At 44.3% G+C, this 25,191-nt stretch overlaps 2 protein-coding genes across 2 annotated transcripts in view; one reads left to right on the top strand and one right to left on the bottom strand.

Moving 5' to 3' along the window:
• The window catches only part of PHF20L1 (PHD finger protein 20 like 1), a 53,646-nt gene extending 51,172 nt beyond the window's left edge, over positions 1 to 2,474 (bottom strand). Inside the window, exons 1-2 of the mRNA XM_068396991.1 lie at positions 2,380 to 2,474; positions 1,109 to 1,214 (exon numbers count right to left, since the gene is read on the bottom strand). Coding sequence (XP_068253092.1) covers positions 1,109 to 1,191 — 83 coding nt within the window. The 5' untranslated portion in view covers positions 1,192 to 1,214; positions 2,380 to 2,474. The remainder of the gene's footprint in view (positions 1 to 1,108; positions 1,215 to 2,379) is intronic.
• A 3,985-nt stretch (positions 2,475 to 6,459) lies between these two features.
• On the top strand, positions 6,460 to 24,453 carry TMEM71 (transmembrane protein 71). The gene is made up of 8 exons (XM_068397221.1): positions 6,460 to 6,578; positions 19,965 to 20,108; positions 21,129 to 21,341; positions 22,151 to 22,320; positions 22,840 to 23,019; positions 23,553 to 23,628; positions 24,144 to 24,193; positions 24,377 to 24,453. The coding sequence occupies exons 1-8, from the start codon at positions 6,460 to 6,462 to the stop codon at positions 24,451 to 24,453; spliced, it is 1,029 nt and encodes a 342-aa protein (XP_068253322.1).
• Positions 24,454 to 25,191: the final 738 nt, after the last annotated feature.

Genomic DNA, 25,191 nt, shown 5'->3' with positions numbered 1-25,191 from the left:
TTGGCACTCAGTTATAGAATTGGTATGTTGAAAACCCGCTCTACAGCAACTGATCAGAACAAGAACTGTTCTGTAAACCATATTTTCCTTTAGAGACCATTTATTAAAACAAACAGTTTTGCTATAATTAAAACCAAAGTGCTACAGACAAAAAGTTTAACTCAACTTTTTATATAGAGCATATAACTACTGGAGTAAACACGCAAATAATACACAGACTTCTCTATCACATAACGTGGAGTTAGCAGGATCAGATATTTATATGAACATGCTTAGCTCTCCAGGAATGCAACAGAAAAGCAGGTACACAGGCCTTTCCCAGCCCTAACTAATCAGAGAGCAGCTAAGAAAAAACTTCTGTGTAGAAGCATCAACTTCTTGGGTCATCTACTTTAACAAAACCAGGGATTTTTCAGACTGAAATAGGATGGCCAGCATAGACCATGAGATTAGCCCACCTGCATTAATAAAATTTTGACTAATAATTTATTTCAAAAGAACAGCTCCGTTCACTATACACATACTGTGTAGCATGGTCCTTGTGCCCACAAATTTCCATTTTATAGTCCTGACTCTTACAATATGGACGGGTGGTGCAGAGTCACAGTTTTAAGCACTTAATTCCTCTAACTGTTTGATACAAATACAATTGTACTTACCTATTCCATGAACTCCAATTAAGGATGTTTTCTTTTTTTAATATCAGTTTTGTGAACCTATGAAGTGTGATAACTGAATACAAAACAAATTTGCTTGCGTGCCTTCAAGCTAAACCAAAAGAAGTTTTTAGTCACAGAAGTTTGCCACATTAACACACCAATCATCTCACCTCATTCCACGCTACTCTGGAAATGCTCTTTGTTTACTACGGCTGCACAGGCGACTAAAAGCAAACAAACAAAAACCTGTAGTTCTGTTTGATTTCCAAAGAGAGAATATTTTCCTAAAAGCTAATTGTTTTAAGAGACTTATTACATGGAAATTCATAAGGGTCACATGTGAAACAGTCAATTAATAGGTTCATTAAGGTTTATAATTAGACATCAAAACATACCATATACACAAAATAAGTATGCTCTTAGCAAATACTGCACAATGTCTTCCATACCATTTTTGTAAATAGTCCAGTGCCTCCAAACGAGCACCAATCTCAAATGTGATTCCAGGACGATTTGGAGGCTTTTTACTCATCTTGATATTTTCTTTTTCACTACCTTTGGAGAAAAAAAAAAAAAAAAAAAAGTCATATTAAAAACACATAATGTTGTCTAAACCATGTCACTGACACAAACATATTCCAGACGATGAAAAAAGATGAGAGATTGCTATCCTGACTTTCCATCAGCTGCTTAGTTTTCAGAAGTATAGTCAAGGTCCAAAGAAGGCATTAAATAAAATTAATGTATTTTTATTCAGATTTCTTTCCCTCCCACCCAAAAAAGCAGTCATCAACCTTAAATCAAAAAAATAAAAAAGCCTGGTGCTCATCTCTGAAACTGTACTACACTGTAATTCCTTGACATCCTTTTGAAGCATAATTTTAAGAGTTACCTAGAGTCAAAAGTGTGTTCTCTCCTCTGCCGTGGAAAAGGTCAAAACCAAGAAAAACCTACCTTACCAAGAATAGAAATTTAAAGATAAACATGGCCTAAAGGACAGGTAAGATGAAATTAGCAAAAACAAAAATAACCAAACAATCCACCTTCAGCCTTTCTATGCTCTCTCGAGTCTCATTCACAGCACTAAGTAACTTTCATTCACAAGTGCCTTTTCATGGTTTTTTGGTAATTCGGTCCCTATCAAAAAATCACTCCTCCGTCCGACTACTCCCGCTATCACCGTGACTTTCTGAGGTACTACCTTTATCACCCCGAAGCGCGGAGCGGTTTCCCGCGGGGGCCGCAGGCTCCTCCCGCACGCCCACCGAAGAGTGAGGGTGCCAGGCTGCGGGGCCGGAGCCTCCTCGGGCCGGACCGCCGGAGGAGCGGCACCCAGACACCCGTTTTTAAGCGGGGCTCCCCTGGCAACGCCGGGAGCGCGATCGGGGGCAGCTGCCTCGGAGGCGGTGGCCGGCCTGAGGCAGCCCACGCCGCCCGCCGAGCGCGGAGGACACAAAGGGGTCCTCCCCGGCCAGGCTGGGAGCGCGGGAGGGCCCCGGCCGGCGCGGGCTGGGCGCTCCCGAAGGCCCAGGGGAGAACAAGAGTGGCCGCGGCCCGCCGGACCCCCAAGCAGGGCCCAGCGCGGGGAGGAACGCGGGCACCGCCCCGCCAGGCCCGGCCGCCGTGAGGGGGGCGCCGGAGCCCCGCGCCGGGCCCGCCCGGAGGGGCCATCGCCCGGGGCCGCCCGCCCCGCCGCCCGCGCCCTCCCCGCGCTCCTTACCGCCTCCTCCGACTCGCAAGGCAGCGGCCTCGGGGGCCTGTGGCGGCCCGCAGCCCCGGCGCGGCGCCCGCTGCTCCCGCTCGGCGCGGCGCGGGGTGTCCGGCGCGGCGGCCGCCCTCCCTCACAGCCCCATCCTCCCCGCGCCCCGCCGCCGCGTCACCACCCCGCGACCAGCCCGCGAGGCGCGATTCGGCGCCGCCATGACACCACCCCCGGCACGTGACTGCGGAACCGCCGCCGCGGGGCGGGGGGGGGGAAGAGAGGGAGACAAAGGGAGGCGGCGGTGCGCATGCGCGGCGGGGCGGGTGATTGACAGCGCCCGGCACCCCGCGGCGGCCCGCGGGTCAGGGCCGTGGTGACACTGGGGGTGACACTGGTGGTGACGCTGGGGGTGACGCTGTGGTGGTGGCACTGCGGTGGGGGACACTGGTGGGGACACTGGTGGTGACACTGGTGGTGGCACTGTGGTGGCGACACTGTGGTGGGTGACACTGTGGCTGAGTCGTGCTGGCACCGCGTCACGGCCTGCCCTGCTGCCATCACACACGGCCAACCTCAGCCATAAAACTGGGTGAGAGGGAGCAAGGGGTGTGGGTGGCCACCGAGGTGGCCACTGAGGTGGCCATAGCCAGCAGCCACCGGGCACTAGTCAGCCGGTGGCAGGCACAGAGCCACGGCCTTATTGCAGCCTGCCGTCACCTACCTCATTTACCCATGAAACTGCTTTTATCGCAACCCACGGATCTTGCCCTTGGTGAGCGAGCGGCTGGGTGGGCGCTTGGCTGCTGGTGGGGCCAACCCACTGCCGTCCCGTTTGGCACTCAGCACGGGGCTTCGGATAAGGACAGGTTCAGTCAGGGTGTGCGAGGCTGGGTTTATAGCTGTCACAGCTGTTTAGCTGCTACTTGCTGGTTTATTTGCGCCTTTTCTTGCTATACATTAAACTCCAGGGCTTCTTAATGGCTGCTTTCAGCTTTGGGTGTTTGCTGTGCTGCTTATCACCATGCTTTGCTTTGCCTGGGAGACCAATGATAAAAGCACTGGCTTTGAGCCAAGTCTGGCATTTGGCCCCTGCGTTGCTGCCATCCCAGTACTCTGGGAACCATTCTGTGGAGACCTTCCTCCTCTTCTCCTCTGGGACAGATGTTTCCAAACTTGTTGTAATGGCAAGATTAGCATCATCACATCCCCATGGATGTGATCACTAAGACAGCAGTCAAGTTTCCAACATCTGACAAAAGACAAACACAAGCTTTCCTAGAATTAGTGGGTTTCTGGAGACAGCACATCTGGGTCACAGTCAGGTTGTGAGTCCTCTCTATCCAGTGACCTGAAAGAAGAACTTTTTCAAGTGTATTGGGTTTGCATGGTAAGGTTTTGGGAGCAGTGGGGCTACAGGGGTGGCTTCTGTAAGAAGCTGCCAGAAGTTTCCCCCATGTCTGACAGAGCCAATGCCAGCTGACTCCAAGACGGACCTGCCATGGGCTGAGGCCAAGCCCACCAGCGATGGTGGTAGCACCTCTGTGATAACATAGTTAAGGAGGGGGAAAATAGTGCTGTGCAACAGCAGCCAGAAGAGAGAGGAGTGAGAATATGTGAGAGAAACAACTCTGCAGACACCAAGGTCAGTGAAGAAGGAGGGAGAGGAGGTGCTCCAGGCACCAGAGCAGACATTCCGCTGCAGCCCCTGGTGAAGACCATGGTGAGGCAGGCTGTACCCTGCAGCCCATGGGGGTCCACAGTGGAGCAGAATCCACCTGCAGCCCATGGAGGGCTCCACACCGGAGCAGGTGGATGTGCCTAAAGTTGGCTGTGACCCCGTGGGAAGCCTGCACTGGAGCAGACACCTGGCAGGACCTGTGAACCATGGAGAGAGGAGCCCACACTGGAGCAGGTTTGCTGGCAGGACTCGTGACCCCATGGGGGACCCACGCTGGAGCAGTTCATGAAGAACTGCAGCCCATGGGAAGGACTCAGGCTGGAGAAGTTCATGGATGACTGTGTCCCATGGGAGGGACCCCACGCTGGAGCAGGGAAAGAGTGTGAGGAGTCCTCCCCCCGAGGAGGAAGGAGCAGCAGAGACGTGTGATGAACTGAACCGCAACCCCCATCCCTGTCTCCCTGAGCTGGTGGTGGGGAGAAGACAGAGAAATCGTGAGTGAAGTTGAGCCTGGGAAGAAGGGAGGGGTGGGGGGAAAGTGTTTTTAAAATTTGGTTTTATTTCTCATTATCCTACTCTGATTTTGAGTGGCAATAAATTAAACTAATTTCCTCAAGTCAAGTCTGGTTTTTGCCCATGACAGTAATTGCTGAGTGATCTCTCCCTGTCCTTATCTCGACCCACGAGCCTTTCATTATTTTTTTCTCCCCCTGTCCAGCTGAGGAGGGGAGTGATAGAGCGACTTTGGTGGGCACCTGTCATCCAGCCAAGGTCAACCCACCACAGTCCCTAAACAGCAGCAGGACAGACAGGACATAGTTTGTGTGGTAGCCCTTGGGCTTGTCCAGACAGGACCAGCTGTGAGAAACACGCTCTGCACCATCACTGGGGAGCATGGCCTCACTTGGAGCCTCTGTCAGAAAATACCTGGAGAGACCCAAAGTCGACCTCACGGGTCCTGCAGCTGGGGATATCAAGAGTCCAAGGTGCCTGTACTGCACTAGATGTTCACAGCAAGGGTCAGTCCCCTCTACACCTCATGCAACCAATGCTGTGTGGAGTAAGTGGGTAGCATTTGTCATGCAAAGGGCTCAAATGGGGAATCCCCACTGCTCATGAATCCTGGAAGAGATTACAGTTTGGGCAGGAGGCAGAGATTTTGGAGCACCACCTGAGGAGGTGGCTCAGGCCCGAGAGGCCCCACTGTACAATAAATTAGCAGAAAGTGAAAGGCAATATGCCATTTACCAGTGGGTCCTGTTGTGTTGTGTGAAACCATCAGATGTGGAAAGCTGCTGTGTGGGGACCAAATGAACTGATGGGACTCTTATGGACATTTGGGGGATGGCCCACAGAGTAAGGAGATGATGTGTGTGTCTGTGTCAAAGGACGAGGAGGGGGATGGTGATTGATTGGGATGTATTGGAGAGTGTAGGACCTGAGTATGGTGCAAATGGTATGGAGCAAGGGGTGGAGGTTGTACTGGGTCTGGCTGAGATGGAGTTAACTTTCTTCATAGTGCTCTGTATAGTGCCATGTTTTGGATTTGGGGCTAAAACAGTGTTGATAACACACCAGTGTGTTGGCTGAAGAACACTTGCACAGCATCGCATCGAGGCTTGCTTTTTTTTTCCCAGCCTGTGCCCCCACCAAGTAGGCTGGGAGTGGGCAAGAGACTGGGAGGGGACACAGCCAGGACAGCTGATGTGAATTGGCCAAAGGGATATTCCGTGCCATACATCAACCTCAGCAATAAAACCTGGGGCAGAGGAAGAAGAACGGTGGGGCTTTTGTCTTCGAAGACTGCCAGGAGATTGGTTGGGCATGGGTCTGCTGGCAGGAGGTGGTGAGGGACTGCCTTTCAATTGCTTGGGTTTTTTGGATGAGTCTGATTTTGGTTGGGGAATTTTTTTTTTTTGGCTTTCCTTAATTTATTAAATTATCCTTCTCTGGATCTACAAACATTCTCACTTTTGTTCTTCCTATTCTCACCCTCACCCCACTGCAGGAGGAGTGAGCGAGTGGCTGTGTGGTGTTTGGCTGCTGTCCGAGGTGAACCCATCCACTTTGGTTAGTCCCTGCGAGGCTGCCTCCCGCTTGAAGAGTCTTTATAGAGAGACTGTGCAATGGGATATTTTAGAGTATTTATTTGCTATGAGATTTTTTAGTCCTCCTTTGATTTTAACCTGTTCCCATTTTCTGGATGGTGGTAGCAAGCAGCAGAGACTGAAGGAGGAAGAATGGTTGAAGAAAAAGCAAAAAGAACCCCAAAAAAAAGAAACAAAAAAAAAAGGGAGGGAAACAAAAAGGTTTTCTCTCTTTACTAAAAAAGTTGCCATTGCATTCATTTGAATTCTCCAGCTCTTACTTCCCTGAGTGTGGTTTTGATGCAGGCTTTTGTTTAGAGTGTTTGTTCCAGGATGGTGAGGGTTATTGCGTTGGCAATGAGACCTCTCCGAGTGGCAATGAATGTGCAGTGTCAGGATGCTGTTAGAAAAGTGAAGGTGCTTGTGTCCAAGGAGAGCGAGATGGGGGAAAGGTAAGATGGGGCTGGGTACCTGTGGGTGGTTGAGTCGTGCTCTGTTGACTGCCAGAGGCTGTCTGGGTTATGCTGTGGTGTGAGAAGGGCTCAGAGCAGCGTGTGGCACCTTGAGCGTCACCTCACTGCTGAGGCTGTCGGGAGAGGAGGGCAGAGCTGACCGCAGGCTGCAGAAGGACAGCAAGCCCCAGGTGTTTGGTAATATGGGCTAAAAGCTCATCTGCACACTCACAAAGGAGCACAGAGAGACAACAGCAGGAGGGGGAGCCCAAATAATAGCCTGCCTCAGCAGCTCCCAGACCCATCCCAGGAGCCATCAGCCTTGCTCAAGCCCGGAGGAGCACAGGGGCACAATGGCAGGTGGGAACCCAAATTAAGGACTCACAGGAAGGGACACCCCAACACAGGGTGCTATGTGTGACTCCTACCACACTGCCTTCAGGACAGCAGAAGTCCACTTGTGGTCCAGCAGTATGGGGCAGCATTTCATTGCACTATTTTTAGAACAGATAGGATATCAGGGAGCCTCAGCCAGTGTCCCCATTTCTTTGCTGCCATTTCAGGTATACCCACCCCTGCCCTGCTGTGACCCTGGGGGTACCCACAGCCCTTACAAGCCCTGACCTGCCTACCCCAGTGCCTTCCCCACCCTGCTCATGGCCCAGGACCCCATTTCAGCTACTGTGTTCCACCATAAAGCTAGTGAAGAACAACTTTGGCCAAGAACTTTTTTTACTCTCTTAACACAAAATCATCTCTGATATTTAGTCTCATCTCCTAGGAAAACAGGGCTTACATGGCTGCACTGCATGTCTACCTTCCCTTTTCTCTTTCTCCATTTATTTCTGAAACTTCTGCCTTACTTCAAGCTTGACAGAGGGACAGAGGTCTCATCTCATCACATTATCCCAACCTATTTCATTAAAATGCTCAACTGGGCAGGGAAGAGTGACTGCCGTGACCTCTCCATGATAGAAAGGCTCGATGCTTACTCTCCTTCAAACACCAGAACATCACAAGGTAAGGAGGTGCAGGAAAGGAGATTTCATTACTTCTACTCCTCACAAAATTTGGTGTTTAATATTGTCACGAAGCATGTCTTTAGCATTGCGAATATTATACAGACCATAAAGTGGAAACCAAACTGGACAGGGGATTTTATCTTGCCAGTCAGTGACTCATAAAGACTTGGAGGGGGAAGAGAAGATTTCATAATCAGCTGAGCATGAGCTCACGGTGTGCTGTTGATGCTGAAAAGACCCATGCAGCCTTTGCAAAGCACATGCACATGGAAATACTGAGTAGGAGTAGAGAGGTGACATTATCTCTGCACTTGGCACAGTATGTTGTTATTAAAATAACTTACTGTTCACAAAAGCCGTCCAAAAACGGGAAGGGTTCAGGAAAGATCTGGGAGAATGATCAAGCACCTGGGAAAAAAAGATATTATTGTGAGAGACCCAGACATCAGCTTGTTTATTTCGCCATTTATTTTTTCTTGTGGGCGATTGGATTAGTCCAAGAACTACTTTAAATGTCAGATATTGCAATCACGAGGTGACAGTCAACAGAATAAAACTTCATCTTTGTTTTTACCCTTTTTATAGTAGGAAGACATATTTAAAGTGACTGCTGGTGCTTGTATTTCAATGGTGCCTACATGGCCTCAGCCTAGCAAACATGCAGCAGCACCTCTGTCCCACTCTGTCCATCTGCGTAGGCAGCTTGGTCACAGCCTGGCTCTGCTCTGTCACTGTCTGTCCTTTTCCTGCCACTTCTGTTGTCCCTTTTGACACCCTGTCTGGCATCAGTTATTGTGTCCTTCTCTTCAGTTTCCCTGCCCTTCTTTTTCTTTCATCCCAGAAACCCCCTCCCCTACAGAAATTCCTCCCTCCTTTTGTGAAGATTTACACTATCTCACCAAACACTTCTCTTTTCCTTTTAAAGCCCTAAATTTTCCAAATACTGGAAAATACCCTGAGGTTTCTGAGTTTTGGAGCATGTGGCCTTCTGTGGGAAAAGAAAATAGCTGACAGCCATTGCCATGGACACCAAACAAAACAGTAACCCTCCCCATGGGTTTGAAACACCAAACCCAGTCTTTCCCAGTTTTGAAAGACACTGAAGCTGGACATTTTTTACTCCGTTGCTCTCTGGTTCTTTGCAGAATGCCTTTAACTCAATAAATGGTTTCTCTCGGAGAGCTGGCTGTGTGCGGACAGGTATTGCAACTACAGCGCTGTATTTCACTGCATGCTGGAGAGATTACATGAAGCTATAAACCACAAGTAAGGTTCCCTACTAGAAATATTGTAAGGGTGAAGTATGGGAAGATAAGGATGCTAAGGAGTGAAACCTGCTAAGGCCAGATAGATAATGATATCTGCATTTATACAGGTAGTTCCAACATTAGTGAAAGTATCTCAAATCCACACAAAGGAAGAGAAGAAAGAGCAAACACTGACTGTTGATGGAGAGAAGTTACAGCTCATGAATGTGGTACCTCCTGATGCTCTGCGTGGCTAGAAGGGAGCAGCCACCCATTCTGGGTGGAGGCAGCTTTGCTGTGCCACGTTACAGCGCAGTTAAACCACTTTCTGTGCATCCATTTGATATTTCTCGGGGGCATACTCAACATGTGCTGTACTATGAATATTGTTTTGCAACGACTGTTAGATCTCTTGAGATTTAATCGTGCTTTTGCCTCGGAAACAGTGCTGTGCAATGTGTTGCTTACTTTTTGCAGCCACGTGCCTTGGATTGTGTTTTGGTTTTTGGAGGGGTATGTGTAGGTTGGAACACATCAGTAAATATTTTACTGACTTTTTTTAAAGCCTTGATGGGAACAGAACTGAACAGAAAATGTGCTAATACCTACTCTGATTTTACACCGATTTCCTGGATTATTTCCCTGTGAGACTGAAATTCAGCACATACTTTATGGTGGATCAACAGAGCACTTGACTTGCAAACATATGCCAGTGGTAAGTTTTTCATGGTCTGCCATTTTTGAGAGCTGACCTCAGGGTGGGAAAGGGACAGAAGGAATGTCCTGCCAAAACGACGACTGTCTTGGAGTCACCGTTTGAGCACTCAGCAGTAGGATGTTTATCTCAGCCACAAGGATATTGGGGAGTACTGTAAGAGGAAAGGAGAGACTAACAGGCAAATCACTGCAAAATATGCAGACTAGCAAGGACAGCTTTATAGTCAGATTGCCAATATGAATGTGGAGAGAGAATCTGCAACTTGGACTGAAGGAAAACAGAACTCCAAAGCTTACATCTGTCCAACCTGGTGGACCCCAGCAGTGAGAATGAAAAAAAAATACATCACATTTGCCAGCAGGCAATACCAATCACTGTGTAAAACTAATGTGAGATTTTCCTTTGTGGTCCTGTGCAAACTAAGATGTCCTCGGGGACTGAAGGATAGTTGTCAATTAAGAGATTAGCCCTGAGTGTCCAATCCTGCCAGTAAAATGCTTGCAAAACATTTGTTTATGGGAGAAGTCACTTGTTTCTTGATACTTGCCCGTTGGGTCCGTGCTGGCATCGCATGGACAGGTTCCTGGAAGGCTGTCAGAGTTCTGGTCTCTCAATTGCCTTGTAAGCTGCATTCAAATCCTTGATCTTCATGCAATGCTGGGTAGCATCTGTGCTGGGCTGACCCTGGCTGGATGCCAGGTGCCCACCAAAGCTGCACTATCACTCCCCTCCTCAGCTGGACAGGGGAGAGAAAATATAATGAAAGGCTTGTGGGTCGAGATAAGGACAGGGAGAGATCACTCAGCAATTACTGTCATGGACAAAACAGACTTGGCTTAGGGAAATTAGTTTAATTTATTGCCAATTAAAATCAGAGTAGGGTAATGAGAAAATAAAAAACAAATCTTAAAAACACTTTCCCCCCACCCCTCCCTTCTTCCCAGGCTCAGCTTCACTCCCAAATTCTCTACCTCCTCCTCCCTGAGCAGTGCAGGGGGACAGGGAATGGGGGGTTACGGTTCAGTTCATCACACGTTGCCTCTGCTGCTCCTTCCTCCTCAGGGGGAGGACTCCTCACACTCTTTCCCTGCTCCAGCGTGGGGTCCCTCCCATGGGACACAGTCATCCATGAATTTCTCCAACCTGAGTCCTTCCCATGGGCTGCAGTTCTTCATGAACTGCTCCAGCGTGGGTCCCTCACGGGGTCACAAGTCCTGCCATCAAACCTGCTCCAGCATGGGCTCCTCTCTCCAGGGGCCACAGATCCTTCCAGGAGCCTGCTCCAGTGCAGGCTTCCCACGGGATCACAGCCTTCTTCGGGCATCCACCTGCTCCAGCGTGGGGTCCTCCACAGACTGCAGGTGGAGATCTGCTCCACTGTGGACCTCCATGGGCTGCAGGGTACAGCCTGCCTCACCATGGTCTTCACCAGGGGCTGCAGCGGAATGTCTGCTCTGGTGCCTGGAGCACCTCCTCTCCCTCCTTCTTCACTGACCTTGGTGTCTGCAGAGTTGTTTCACACATTCTCACTCCTCTCACTTCTGACTGATGCTGATGTTGCACAGGTTTTTGGGGTTTTTTTCTCCCCTTCTTAACTATGTTATCACAGAGGCGCTACCACCATTGCTGGTGGGCTCGGCCTTGGCCAGCAGCGGGTCCGTCTTGGAGCCGGCTGACATTGGCTCCATTGGACACAGGGGAAGCTTCTAACAGCTTCTCAGCCCCCCCACTATCAAAACCTTGCGATGCAAACCCAATACAGCATCCAAGCTATAAAACCACTCTGCCTCTAGTGTATCGTGATCCTCCACTGGATACTAAGGCTGTCTGTGCCTTTTCCTCTCCGTAGCAGTTGAATTAGTCCAGGACATCAGTCTGAATCCAGCTGGAAATGCAACAAGTAAGTATGGCACAGGCATCGCTGGAAAAATTGCAAACAGCTCCAGAAAGGCCTGCGGACTCTCAGTATAAGCTTCACAAATGTAGACTTTGCTTAAATACTGTCATACAGGTAGAAAGGAACTCAGTCACTGACAGACTACAGTGGTTGTTCACTTACAAATACAGAGATGATTGATAAGGGTGCTGTGTAAAACAGCATGGAAGTCAGGCATTTTAAATAACATTATTAGAGTATCACTGTCAATTGTTGTTTGTCTTCATTTATGCATTCATCAGTATGATATAGTGTAGAAATGACCATGGCATCGGTATCATCAGTATTTTGCCAGCACCATTGTCTCAGGAACCCCCACACCTTCTCAACTATACATTTTCAGTATATATAAAGAGTACTATGATCCTTCAGAATTATGTGTCGGCCAAAAGCCTTCACTGCGCATCCGTACAAGATCCTCCACCATTGGTCCATGCAGATCACATCAGGACTGTCACAGAAGCCATCCAGGGTCTCAGGTACACTTGTCAGCAGTACATCAGTACCTCTAGAGGAACATTAATTTCCATTTCGGGGCTCAGAATGTAGCAAGGAAACTCCCAACCAAAGATTCAGATTTTATCTGTCTGGATAGGGCACCTAGGTGGCACCCTGAAGCTGTGTGTATCTAGGTGGCCTGTTCAACTTTCAGGCATCAAGATGTTGCTATGCCCGTGGTCTGTCCAGCATTACCTGTGGTGACACAGAAGACAAGGAATGTGGGCAATCAAGCCTTCACCACATCTCATGGGGTCTTCCTTGGCTGGCCACATTGTGCTGAGTTTGGATGCGCCCTTTTGTACCCTTTAGAGCTGAGAGTGATCAATCTCCCTATACTGTCCTACCTGGGGTAGTCCCTGTCCTTTCCCTCTCAGTCTCGGTGTCCTGAGATGCTGCATGTAGATTTGTGCTGGAAGCTTGATGACCTGCAGTGCTTCCCCTGCGACCCCAAGCCCCATTCCCACTCATTCTCCATTCAAACCAGTGATAGGTGCATTAATGTTTCTGTTCTGTGCAATAAGATGCTGCTAAGGACAATTGGCCAACAGCTGGCTCTGTCCTGGCTGCTTCTAGTCACTGCAGACAGTGTAGAGTGATAATTCATGAAGTTCTGTAATCCTTAATAAAATTGTCAGCCACTTTTAGCATAGAAGTAGTTTTTTGCTTTTCTTAGCATTCCTACCTTCTTGTTCAGTAACAGTCAGATCTTCTTGTGAGGAAGTTTACAAAGAACTCTAATGAGGACCCACCATTTCTATTAGGGACCTCGACTAAATTCTGCCTTGACTGATTGATTTGAGTATTAGCCTCTTCCTTTTGTTTTCTTTCTCTGATAAAATAGTTTTTAAAGAAGCAGTACTTTTTGGATGCAAGGTGGGGGAGTTGCGGATTCTAATGGAAGCACTGCTTTCCCCCATGTATGCTTTTCCACACTGATGTGTCATTGTACAAAATTTCTCTCCAACATATACCCACGTCTGCATCAAGTTACATACCAACCAGATTTCCTTCTGATGCCATACAATCAAAGCGCAAGGAGATGCAATACAGACCAGTCATGGCTTTGCACAGAGAAGTATCATTGTGCATTGCAGGTTTGCTTGATTTAGATCCTTTCTAAACAGTTTTTGTCTATCTGGGTTCTGTGTGCAGTGTAATACAGAGGTAGCTGACATAGCATTACTGCAGGTAAGCTCTTGTTGAGATCCAAACAATGTGGATGTATCAGCCAGCTCAGAGCTAATTCTAAATTTTACAGGTCTATGCATTGTACTCCACCATGTAAAACAGAAATACCCTTTGTTGCCTGTATTGCAGGAGCAATTAAGATAAAATAATAAATTTAGGGGGGAAAAAAATCAAGCCTGAAACTGAGAGTCTCTGATAAGGTGGAGTGGGATTTCCATCTGATAACACTACAAATGAATTTGTTCCTCTTTTAAAGCAAATTAATCTTTATTCATACAGCTGACTGGATAAGATTATTAAAATGTATATGATGTGTCAGTTCTGTAAACCGCAATGAAATGCGGGATCAACCTGCTCTTAAAATTGAAATAAAATGTCTGGATTTGTAAGAATTTTTTTTTATTTACCAGGGTACCTCAAACTTTGCTAAGTGGTTCTGTTGCATAAAGGAATGCACTTAGCTTAAAATGTTATTGTTCACAAAGGTGAATTAAAATGTCTTAACTTTCCCTGCAGCCAGACTGCAGACAGGGAGAGCTTTGTAGACCTTCAGTTTGACCCAGTGTGGCTGCTCTGAGCTTCTCATAACGAGCCCTTCCCCTGCTAGTTTTTTTAATGTTTCAATTAATTTTCAGATATCTCAGAATATTTTTTACTTGTTGGGTACTATACAAACAGCACTGGCAAAGAGCTGTGATACGGGACAAATGGCCTGATTTGGTGGTCACTGAAGCTAGCTAACTACTCTCAATTGCATTCAATCAATAAGCAGTCCACTCCCTCCACCATGGCCACTCAATTCACTCTACTGGGCAAAATATCCTTTCTGAAAATTGTGTGTCTAGCATAATAGTGCACTGCATTGGGTTGTGGTGAGTTGCTGAGATGGCAGACTTATGGTGTAATATGTGCTAAAAGCTCATCTGCACACCCACAAAGGAGCACAGAGAGACAAGGGCAGGAGGGGAACCCCAAATAACACCTTGCCCCAGCTGCTCCCAGGCCCATCCCAAGAGCCATCAGCCCATCAAAGGCCCATGTGCACCAGCCCAGAGGGGCGCAGGGGCACAAAGGTGGCTGGGAACCCAAATTCAGGACTTAGGGCAAGGGACACTCTGTCTGGACCCCTCCCAGGGCTGTCCCAGAGGAACCTCAGCCGCAGTGTCAGAGATGAAACCCACTCAGATGAGTGAACACCAGAGCACCTTTGGGACTGAAACACGTTGCTGCCTGGGGACATGGGACACATTATGGCCAGGGGTGTCTCTAAGGGCGAAGCCACAGGGAGTGGGCTGCTGAGGACCAGGGCAATCCTGACCAGCTCTGTGTGTGTGTGTGTGTGACGGTCTGTACCAGCAACTGGACTGGGGCTGTGGCTCTGGGGGCTCACATGTCCAAGTGAAAGCAACTGGGGAGACTGGGATCTAGGGGCAGCTAAGGGGCAGACTGTGTGTCTGAGCCCAGCTGCTGAAGGGAACCAGCTTATACAGATGTGTATCTGTATATTCTCACTAGTGGACCTCCATCTTGTTCAGCCAGAGAGGGGAGAAGGATGAGGCCATTAGTGCTGCCTGTGTGAGTGCTCTTTAGTCTGTCTTTGTTATCTGTGCTGCCAGCTGTGTATGCATGTATATATATGGTGCATACATGTGTCTTGTGTGCATGTGCCAACGAAGTATACATGCCCAGACTTGAAGCTGGTGGGACCTGGGACATGGAGCCTCCCCAGCCTCACATCTCTTGGACTGCCAGACCCAGCACAATATGTTTTCCACCGGCAAGATGCTTCCTCCTTTATCTGTAGTGTTGTCGAAAGTAGAGTAAGCCTGGGAGAAGATTAGAAAGATATGTGATATTTAGTATTGTAATTTCTCATTTCCTTCCTCTTGTGGGTTGAACTTGTAATGTATGCAACAGGCATAAAGCTACTTGAAATTTGATGGTTGAGATGGGGCTTGAGGTGTGGTGGGCAGTTTGAGGAGGAAGAGGTAACAAAAAAAGTTGTATATAAACCTTTATGTGTGTATATAAACTATAGGCAAGCACCTACCTATAAACTGTTCGCTAATGCACAAAGTTTATGCATGAAAAGCTTGTGGAACGGTGAGTTTCAGAATGACAGTGATTAAAAAAGAAAACCACCTTTAAGTCTAAATATGATATAGACACAATATATTTTAACTGTATAGACGAACATGAAACACCAATGTCCTTCAAAAAAGAAGCCCAAGCTCAAAATTAACTGATTCCTGTTGAGAAGAATATGAAAAGAAGCCAAAAATACTCCCGAGAAGTAAATTAATGTATGTATAGAGATTCTTCAGTAGGTGACCTAGTTTTAAAGACCATTGGGAATTTATGTCTGTTGCCTGTAGAGAGACAGGGTGGCCAGGGAAATCCTGCTGTGATGAAGCCCCTGCATCCACGGAAACAGTGTTGGACTAAATTTCCTCATTGGCATAACTCCACTAAATTAAAAGAAGTGCTGTGAAGAACAAACATGGCCCTGTGTTTTCACGTTTGAGCAAAAGGACCTTAAAATGTTAATTTTAGTTTAGCTCCCAAACAGAAGGTCTTTTGTAACATCCTAATTGCCTAATTCCTATTTTTGTTTCCTTTTCTGTGAGGTGAGAATTTTACATTTCTTTGTTATCAGTGGAAGTATTTTTCCTTCTCCAGGGAAAAAAAAAATCCCTATCATTAAATCAAATCAATCATATTTTACTAGATTTATGCTTTCTTTTTGTCAGTGATACTTACAGGCATCAGGAGAGATACCTACTAGCATATTTTATATATTTGTCCAGAGATGAAGCTTTGCTCCCCAAGGTTGAATAATACTTTAGTGTCAAGCAGCTGATTTATATTACTTCTGTGTGAAATAGTTCTACAGCCAAATCATTTTGATTGCTAGAACATCTTACTCAGGCTCCATTTCTCTTACGTAGATTTGGCTTTATTTTTGTATACTTTAAGGTATGATGAATTGATACCTTACATAGTATGAAACATATAGAGTGGAACAATATGTTTACAAATGGCTTTATTCCTTTCTCCTTTCTAAGGAATTTATCTTAACATTGCATGGTATATATTGGCGATAATGTTTTTGACTGTGAAACTTAAACAACTCTGAACTCTCACTAAATGCATCTTCTGTATAATAGTGCTTTTGCAAAATGTCTTGTTATTATACCCGGCTTTTTTTTTGTAGCTGTATCATCTTCCTACATCAAAGCCAGCAGGCTCACAAGTGTTTCAACAAATCGAGTGATTTGGATATACGACTTTAAAGTTTTCTGAGGTAGATAAGTAAAGCTGAAACAAAAATCTGTGTCACTTTTCTTTATGAGAAAATGTTCTGTCTTTGCTCTCCAGGTCATCATTGGAGCAAAACATTATTTGTAGTGTACCTCCTCTTTTGCAACAGCCTGCAAGAGCATTCACTGGGCTAATCTTAATCTTCAGTTCGCTCTTCAAAATGAATGCTTCTGATGTGAGGCTACTTCACAGGAAGCATGACCTCACCCTGCCTCCGTGCCGCTGATTGCACGGGCTCTTTTCAAAAGGAAACAGGGGACTTGGTAGACCTGCCTTTCTGAAAACGCAGGGCTGATCTCTTCCAGGAAGCTGCAGAAGGAGCACCCTCCACTTCACGTCTCAGAGGCTCTCGTGTTGATGATGAGAAACTTTTTTGCATATACGTGCTAATAATGAAATGGATTTTCCAGGTTTGGAAGATTTTACACATATTTATCTCAATATATTTGTCAGCTGAGGAATAACGAAGCTTTGTATTCATTTCTGTACTGCTCTTCAGGCAGTTTTGTACTTTTGTGAATGTTGTTATCATTACCTGCAGGGAGAAAAGACTAGGCTGCTCTTCAACAAGGACTGATAAGTGTGAACAAATAAAACTGTCACTGTAGACACTTGCGTTTGGTAGGTACAATAGAATAAAACTGGTTGCCTGGGCTTCAGCTATTTTAATAGTCAGCACTATATTTTGGTACATACTAATGTAAATATTTCGAATGTAAACATGGACAGGAGATTGCTGCCTACCAATTGAAGGCATCATTGGATTAAAGTTTAATTTGATTTTTGGAGGGAAAGGTGGTTAAAACTGACTGGTTTGGACTGGCTTTTTTTATATATATTACAACATGGGCTTTTGGGTGTTTTGAAATTCAAGAGAGGTCGTTGCCTTAAACTTTTATTTGAATTCTTGACATAAAATGTTACTGCATTCGCCTCAGATTCATTTGTAGTGAGATTTCTTAAAACTGTCGGCCTTTCCTCATGTCATAGTTTACAGGTTCTGTATTGATCCTCATTTTGTGTGTTACAGATATAATACTACTGCTTCATTGTACCATGGTGGCTGAGATGCTTTGTTTTGGCTTGCTTATGTTGTTACTATAGCTTCTCATGCTATTAATAGCCCAGAAATAGGACTGAATATTAAATGAAAGCAGAACACTGTGCAGCATTGTCTACAACATGATGTTTCCATGCTTTCTCCAGCCTTGATTGAATTATGATTTTCAGGAACCCTCTTAATTAATGCATGAGACACAAATTTTCATGATCAAGGGTAGCAAAAAAATCCATTGGACTGCCTGTTCTGTGACTGTTTACAGAAGCTTGATATTATCATTACTTAAAATAGTTTGAAAGCAAATTACAACTGCTTATTAACTGTTCTTCAAAATAGGAAAGTCATCACCTCCCCAGTAATATATTTGCCTATGTATATCTCTCACTTTCTGTTATAAATAGATGTATATACTCTATTTAACCTTAAATTTTACCCTGCGGAGGGCAGCAGATAAACATGCGTCCTGCAGAGACATACCTTGCAAATTTATGAGACAATTCAAATCAGTAACGGAAGGACTGTGGTTTGTTCTGCCACTTTGATCAGTATGTGTCAAGACTTTCTAATGAGAGTACTACCCGTATGTAAGCTACTATTCTTAAAAGTTTTTCTTTTTTTAGTGTTTCCTACTTTGTATTATCATAACTGAGAAAATCACATGCAATACAACTGTGTTAAGGGTTTCAGTTGTTGTAAAGTTTCACTCTCAGATTGTTACAGCTGTAGTAGGTGTCATTGATGCTGAGGTATACGTCTGCATCCCTTCTCAAACAAATTTGCCCTAGAATCAATCACTTTTGTCTAAGCAAGAATATATTATAACTAAAAATACGATATATAATGATAATAATATCTTACACATTGTGATTTTCAAGCAAGACAAAATAAAACATACTTCTGTTTCTTTTAAAACTCTTTTACAGATAATCTATATTGCCTGTTATCCCAAGGTGTATGAAACAATCCTTTTCAAGATGTATGGAATATCACATGTTACATCGACACCAGGAGCAAGTAAATTTGTGCACATTTGTCTGAGCTTTTGATACATCTGTTGTGGAAGGGACCTTGTCTGACTGATAAGATTTGGGATTTTGCAGGTTTTAGTTTATATCCAGATCTACAAACCACCAGTCGAGTTCTTCCTATATTTTCTTTTAGAGTTTGGATTAATTTCTTGGTTTTCAATATAATATTTTTGCACAATTAAAAATCATGGTTTTGCTTAAAATAAGAGAAATTATTTCAGGAGCTAATTGTATATTAAAAAAATATGTCTACAGCATGTCAGTCTATGAAATACACCCCTGCTCTCACATTTTGTACAACTTACTGTGTGACATTCTGACCAATGCTGCTTGATCACTTTGTACCTCCACCAAGTTTCGTCCAGTTTTCTCCTCCTCAGGTTGTTTTTGCAAGGGTTAGAGCATAATTTTCTCATGGTAAAGTGAATTATTTTTTTTTCCAAAGTGTAGGAGAAACAGTGTGTATGGGAGTAAGGTAATAGGACTAATTTGTAAAAAATACCCTGGAAGGTTTCACTTCCCTTCTTTGGTGACCTGGCCTGGTCCCAAGGCTCAGTCAGCCTTCACCTCCAGGCTGTGACTGACAGCTGAGCTTCAAATGAGGATAAACAAGATTACCAAAGTGGAAGCACTGATCTCCATGTATTTTCTTTGCCTCAGCTCATAATTAAACATAAAAAAAAATTCTCTTAGACCTGTCTCCTCTCGTAGGTGAATGGCGTAGGCATTTTCTCACAGTGTTGTAAGCATTACAGAAGAGGCAAGGTAATATAGGGAAAGATCATATCTTTTATCTTTCCATGTAATAACATATAAATTCTCCCTATGAATAGCCATTGCCCGTATTTCATAAGATTGATTCTGTCTGATGCTGAACATCTGGCAGCACTTCGCAGACTTGAGCCATGGTAATCCAGACAAATCCTATTTCCTCAGTCTCCTGTCACAATATTATTGTCAAATCTTTGTCACTGTCACCAATCCTATGCCTGTTGTGCTATGTATGTCTGCAATTTTCATCTGAAAAATATATTGTAAGGGTAATGGTGGCCCTTCCATTCTACTCTGTCTATTGCCAGTACATGTATTATTTTTGGCATGAAGCAGATTTCTGGGAACACACCACTAAAGTTACTGAAGCTGTTGCATTTGTGTCCATAATTACTTCTCTCAAGGTTGTAAGCTGTGCAGAGTACAAGTATCTGATTATGCTTGGCTCTGATTCTGTGTTGTCCTGGTTGAGATGAGTTTCCTGTAAACACTGTGCCTTTCCCCCATTCTTTCATCTGTTTTATCTCCTTTAGTCTCTCCCTTAATTTGCTTTTCTTTTTTAGCTTCTTTTATGATCTTTTTGCTATGCACAAGTTACATGTCAGTGAAGACCTGTCAACTGTTTGAGCTGTCAGTGGATGTGAAAAGGACTCCTCCTTATTTGGCCTTTGCCTCTGCAGGTTCAACAGCATTTGGTGGAGAACATAGACGCAGCTTCTCACAACGTATTTTTCCAAGGTAGAGGAAAATGATACTTGTTTAATTTTATTTTTATTTTGTTGGAGATTATGTAAAATCTATTAATTTAAATACTGCTTTAAATGGAAGTTCAGAAGTACCTCTGTGGAGGCTGGAAGCACTGGCTTTGCAATTACAAGGTTTTAGAGTATCTCTGTTCCACCTGCTTTCCCCTCCACTGAACTTACAGTATCTCTCTACAACATGTCATGTGGGATAGTTAAACCTGTTACTGAAACCCTTGTCAGCCACTGAATCAATCCAGCGTCTTCCTTTCTTTCCATGGGTGTCACTGTATGGCCACTTGGAACTCAAAGGTGTTGAGGAGAAAGGACTCACCAAAAATCCAATTTTACTTGAGCTAAGTAAAATCTCTACAGCGTTTCGATTCTTTCACTACTCACTTCCATTTTAAATACCACATAGTATACTTTTGTGTGCTATATTTAATCTCAATGTCAATTGTATTTCAGTGCTGAATGAAGTTATCACCATGTGTAGACATTACCATGTTATTCTAGCTGCATGGTATTCTAGGATTTGTGAGAATTGAAAGTCATATATCCTTAAATCTTCATTAAATATGTCTAGGTTATAAAAAGCGAATAAAGCTTGCCTGGTTCAGAGGCATTCAGGCTTGTGCCATGCAGAGCAATTCAGAGAAACAAAATACTGGAATACCTCTGATGGCTCCAGGTCTGTGTAGATCTGGCAGAACTCCTTGGCCAAGAGCACGGCCACAGAAATGCACCATGCACTTCTCAATTCAAGCTGGCTCCATGCGTTTCCGAAATTCTCCACCTGGCATGAAGCCCTCCTGTAATCTGAAGCTCTGGAAAGTGTGATGGAGGAACACTCTTGCTGGCTGAAACCCTCTCAGTCCAGAAGTAATATCATTATACTCACATATTTTAAATCTATGTCATTACCAGCCCCCATCAGCTGGTAATGTAAATTCATTGTCATGGGTTTGCTCTGTCTAGACACTCACTAATAGAGGGTTTCATTTCTCCTTTTCAGTTATGCTTGTGCCTTTTTGGATGATGATCCTGCCTATGAGTGTTCCTCCACAAATCCTCCGACAGGCTCCCTTTCCACATGTCGCCACAGCCCTCGACTGCTTTCTAATGGTTATTACATTTTGACAGAAGACAGTTTCCTGTCTGATGAAGAGGGCAACATAACACTGATACCATCCCAGACAAGTGTTACATATAAAGAGAATTTAGTTCGGTAAGTGAACTATATGCAGATTTTACTCAATGTTGGTAATTGCCTCCACATATCTGACCTATCTGGAGGTATCTGTGTGGCTGTCTACATTTTGCTTGGTATAAGATCAGCATTGCTTCTTAATGGGAACATCTCAATTGATTTAGTTTAGAGAGTGCAGTGACTGAAATAACTTGATTTTCAGTCATGTCTAATCTTACTATCCAAAAACTCTTCAGTACACAGTTGTTGCTGTAATTGGAGTTGTGTGCAATAAAGAAAAAGGAGAGGCACAGCTCATTTTGCCAATGGGATATCACTATGATAAGGAAAAAGAAAAAAAATATATGTATTACTCATATATATATATATATAAAAATAAAAATGTCTGGTCCTGGAATTCTTACTCAGGGAAAAATCTCTCTTGATCTCAGAAGAATATCAGTTTAGGAAGGTATATAAAATGTAGTTCAAAAAAGTTGAAGTACAGTGGATTCAGGCTGTACCAAATGGGATATGTTAGGGTGAAACTCATGGGTAGCATGAGACCACTCAGAGCAATATCAGAGACCAGTAACTGTAATATCATCTGGTACCACAATATCCAGTGTCACAATAGCAAGATATACTGCCGTGCTGCTAATACGTTCCCTGATGTTATTGCAGTGTGCAGCAGTCATTCCTGGTAACGTACCCAGGGTCAAGAACAGAGCTAGGAACAGCACCCAGAGCCTGGTTCTTTCATGTCAGTCCTGCAAACTTGAGAGCTCTGTCCCTGCTCAACAAGAATAATCAACTCTATTCCTTGACAATGTGTCTTTTCCTTCTAGTATATTCAGGCGAAAGAAGAAAATCCGTCGCTCTCTTGCCAGATTGTTCAATCTTGATGCCTCCAATTCATGGCTCAGCAGCACCGTTCTCAGGAATAGGGATTCCTCCTGTCTAGATGATCCTTGGCCTGATGCATGCAGCAAACTAGAAGCCAGTCAGAGTGATATTGGTAAGCCCTGACCAGGTACCAAGTAATCGAGCTACAACAGTACAGTCCATAGGTAGTGGGACTCAGGTATCCTTTTCTATAGGTTTTGCAGAGGTTGTCTGCCAAGATGTGCAAGTAAAGGATACATTAATGACAGAATTGTAAGTGGTGAATTGAGCAACTGATGTTAAAATAGAGTATGAGTCCACAAAGACCTTTGTGCCAAAAAGGCATTTTTAGACTGAATTTGAATCCAAAGTCAACACCAGTGATGTTAATGCTGGTGTCATTAATAACTGGCTCTGTCTGCTTTCACCTGGCTGTTTTAATAACTTCATTGTGTTATTCTCTATGCAGTTGTGTCTTTACTCTGCGTATTTTCTCCTGCATATATTAAACCTGCCAATTCCCTATCCCTAACAATTTGAAAACCTCCCTGTGATTAATTAACTTTTCCCCCCATAAAATCCATTAACACAAAGCCTCAAAACTCTTTTTTTTTTTTTTGTGCCATCTCAGTTACATATAGACTTTTTGTAGGTGATGCAGACTTTTCTTCTGAATACGATAGCCATGTGCCACAAAGGCAAACTCCAGGACCTAATGGAGCCTCCCTCACCAAAGATGAGGATTTTCTTCAGCCTGGGAAACCATTTTGTGCTTCACAATCCTGCTTGCCATTTACGATAAATGCAAATGAAGAGACTTTGAGCAATGCAAGTATGTTACATTCTTATTCTGATACAACTCAATTTTAGAGTGAACTGAATATACATTAAAAATGTTGATGTGGCCCCTTGCAGAATAGAATTTATTTTCTGAAACACACATTTTAAATGACTGATAAAAATAATAAAATCTTAAAATTAATTTTTATTTGTTCACTTCTCCCTGCTCAGATCTTTTCCTCTTCTATTTTCAGTGATAAATGGGAAAAGAAAAAAGTGGAGCGAAGAGGAAAATGGAGGAAAGGGCATGGGAACAAACACTGAGACAGGCAATTATTCAGAAAGGCTTGTTTTCTGAGAGTATGGAGGGCACAGTGTCTCTATGGTCGTGGGGGAAAAAGACTCCCGAGAGACACCCAGAGCATGAAAATTAGGTTTCTGCTTTGAGTCACTCTTGGCAATTCTCTTAAAAAGGAACTGAAGAGTCTGGCCTCACGGGCTGAAGGTAGTCTTTGCAGACACCTCCTGTCATAAATTTACTTTCCTGAAAACTCATGAAAATTATTTTCCCGATTTTTCTTTTAGAATCCAGCCCAGTGCAAAGTGTCCTTTCTCAGATGGTTGCGCTGATAATGTGTTTAATCATTTCAATATGTACAAGGTAATTTTTATTTCTTTTATTTCTTGCTTCTCATACTAATGCTTATTTCATTTCACCTGGTGACTAAAACGTAAAATAAGGTTAATATTTTCAAAGTTAGATATATCTTACTGTGAAAATATGTTTTCACATGATAGTCAATGCAGGTAAATATCTGAGCTATATAGGTATGCACAAAAATAAGAAATATGTGGACAGATATGACAACTATTTTGTCAAGCGTGCTTGGACAGGGGTTTTGAAAGGCTGACAAGATTCAGAAGAGATCCATGTCTTTTCTAAGTCAGCAATATGGGTGTTTTTTCTCAGTCTGGGATTGTGGAGATCTTTATTTCTAGGAGATTATTCTCAATAGCTTAAGTAATTTAAAGTTTCAAATTGCAGTTCACCTACCAGAGTTCAAAGAGTTCATCTGCAAGAACCTTCTCTTCTCCTCCCCCCCAAGCTTCACCTCTATTAACCCAATATGCACCCTTTGTTTTTTCTAACCTTTATGGGTATTGTTGTGTTCTCAGATATTTTCTGGGAGGATTGTCTGCCACTTTGTTGCTGATAATTTTAGTTTGTAAGTACAGACTTTCTTTATATTCAATACACAATGTTTTACTACGTCACATCTGAGGACCAAAATCAATCCTTGGATGTATATCCACGGCTCTTATTGATGCTAATAAGAGCAATATGTGGGCACATGGGAACAGAATATAACCTTCAATCAGTTACAGGATTTTGTATTTAAATTTCACAGTTCTTTTATCCCAAGATGCTGCTGTGTCATCTTTCTTCAGTCTTGACACATCTTTCAAAACACCTAAGTTTTGGTAAGTGGCTTCAGTGTGATGTGATGAGTAGAGGAATTTAGAAATTTTATATTAAGAAGAAGAAAGAGAGTTGTTGTTTTCACATCAAAAGATAGAAGGCATTATCTGAAGTTACTGATTGAGGATTTGGCTTTTCCTGTTACTGATTTGTATTCATAGAAACTTTCTGTTTATTTTGAAAAACTGCCTTTTCATAATGTGCAATAAATGTTGTAACACCTATTTGTTAGCAGAAAAGGAAGATAAATGGTGTTCCCCAGGGCAGAGTATTGGGGCCAGTTCTGTTCAATGTCTTTATCAATGATCTGGATGAGGGGATCAAGTGCGCCTTCAGTAAGTTCGCAGACGACACCAAGTTGGGTGGGAGTATTGATCTCCTGGAGGGTAGGAAGGCTCTGCAGAGGGACCTCGACAGGTTGGATCGATGGGCCAAGGCCAACTGAATGAGGTTCAACAAGGCCAAGTGTCAGGTCCTGCACTTGGGGCACAAAAAACCCAAGCAACGCTACAGGCTTGGGGAAGAGTGGCTGGAAAGCTGCCTGGTGGAAAAGGACCTGGGGGTGTTGATCAATGGCCGGCTGAATATGAGCCAGCAGTGTGCCCAGGTGGCCAAGAAGGCCAACAGCAAGTAGTGTGGCCAGCAGGACCAGGGAAGAGATCGTCCCCCTGTACTCGACACTGGTGAGGCTGCACCTCGAATACTGTGTTCAGTTTTGGGCCCCTCACTACAAGAAAGACATTG

Source organism: Nyctibius grandis, chromosome 3 (assembly GCF_013368605.1).
Source record: "Nyctibius grandis isolate bNycGra1 chromosome 3, bNycGra1.pri, whole genome shotgun sequence".
Taxonomy (NCBI): domain Eukaryota; kingdom Metazoa; phylum Chordata; class Aves; order Nyctibiiformes; family Nyctibiidae; genus Nyctibius; species Nyctibius grandis.
This window is presented reverse-complemented; position numbering and strand designations above follow the sequence as displayed.

Bases quoted from the DNA above. Each gene is read 5' to 3' on its own strand.
- TMEM71 (XM_068397221.1), top strand. From the start codon at position 6,460: ATGGTGAGGGTTATTGCGTTGGCAATGAGACCTCTCCGAGTGGCAATG. The intron at 6,579-19,964 runs GTAAGATGGGGC...GCTATGCACAAG, and splicing joins GAGAGCGAGATGGGGGAAAG to TTACATGTCAGTGAAGACCT. The intron at 24,194-24,376 runs GTAAGTACAGAC...TAAATTTCACAG, and splicing joins GTTGCTGATAATTTTAGTTT to TTCTTTTATCCCAAGATGCT.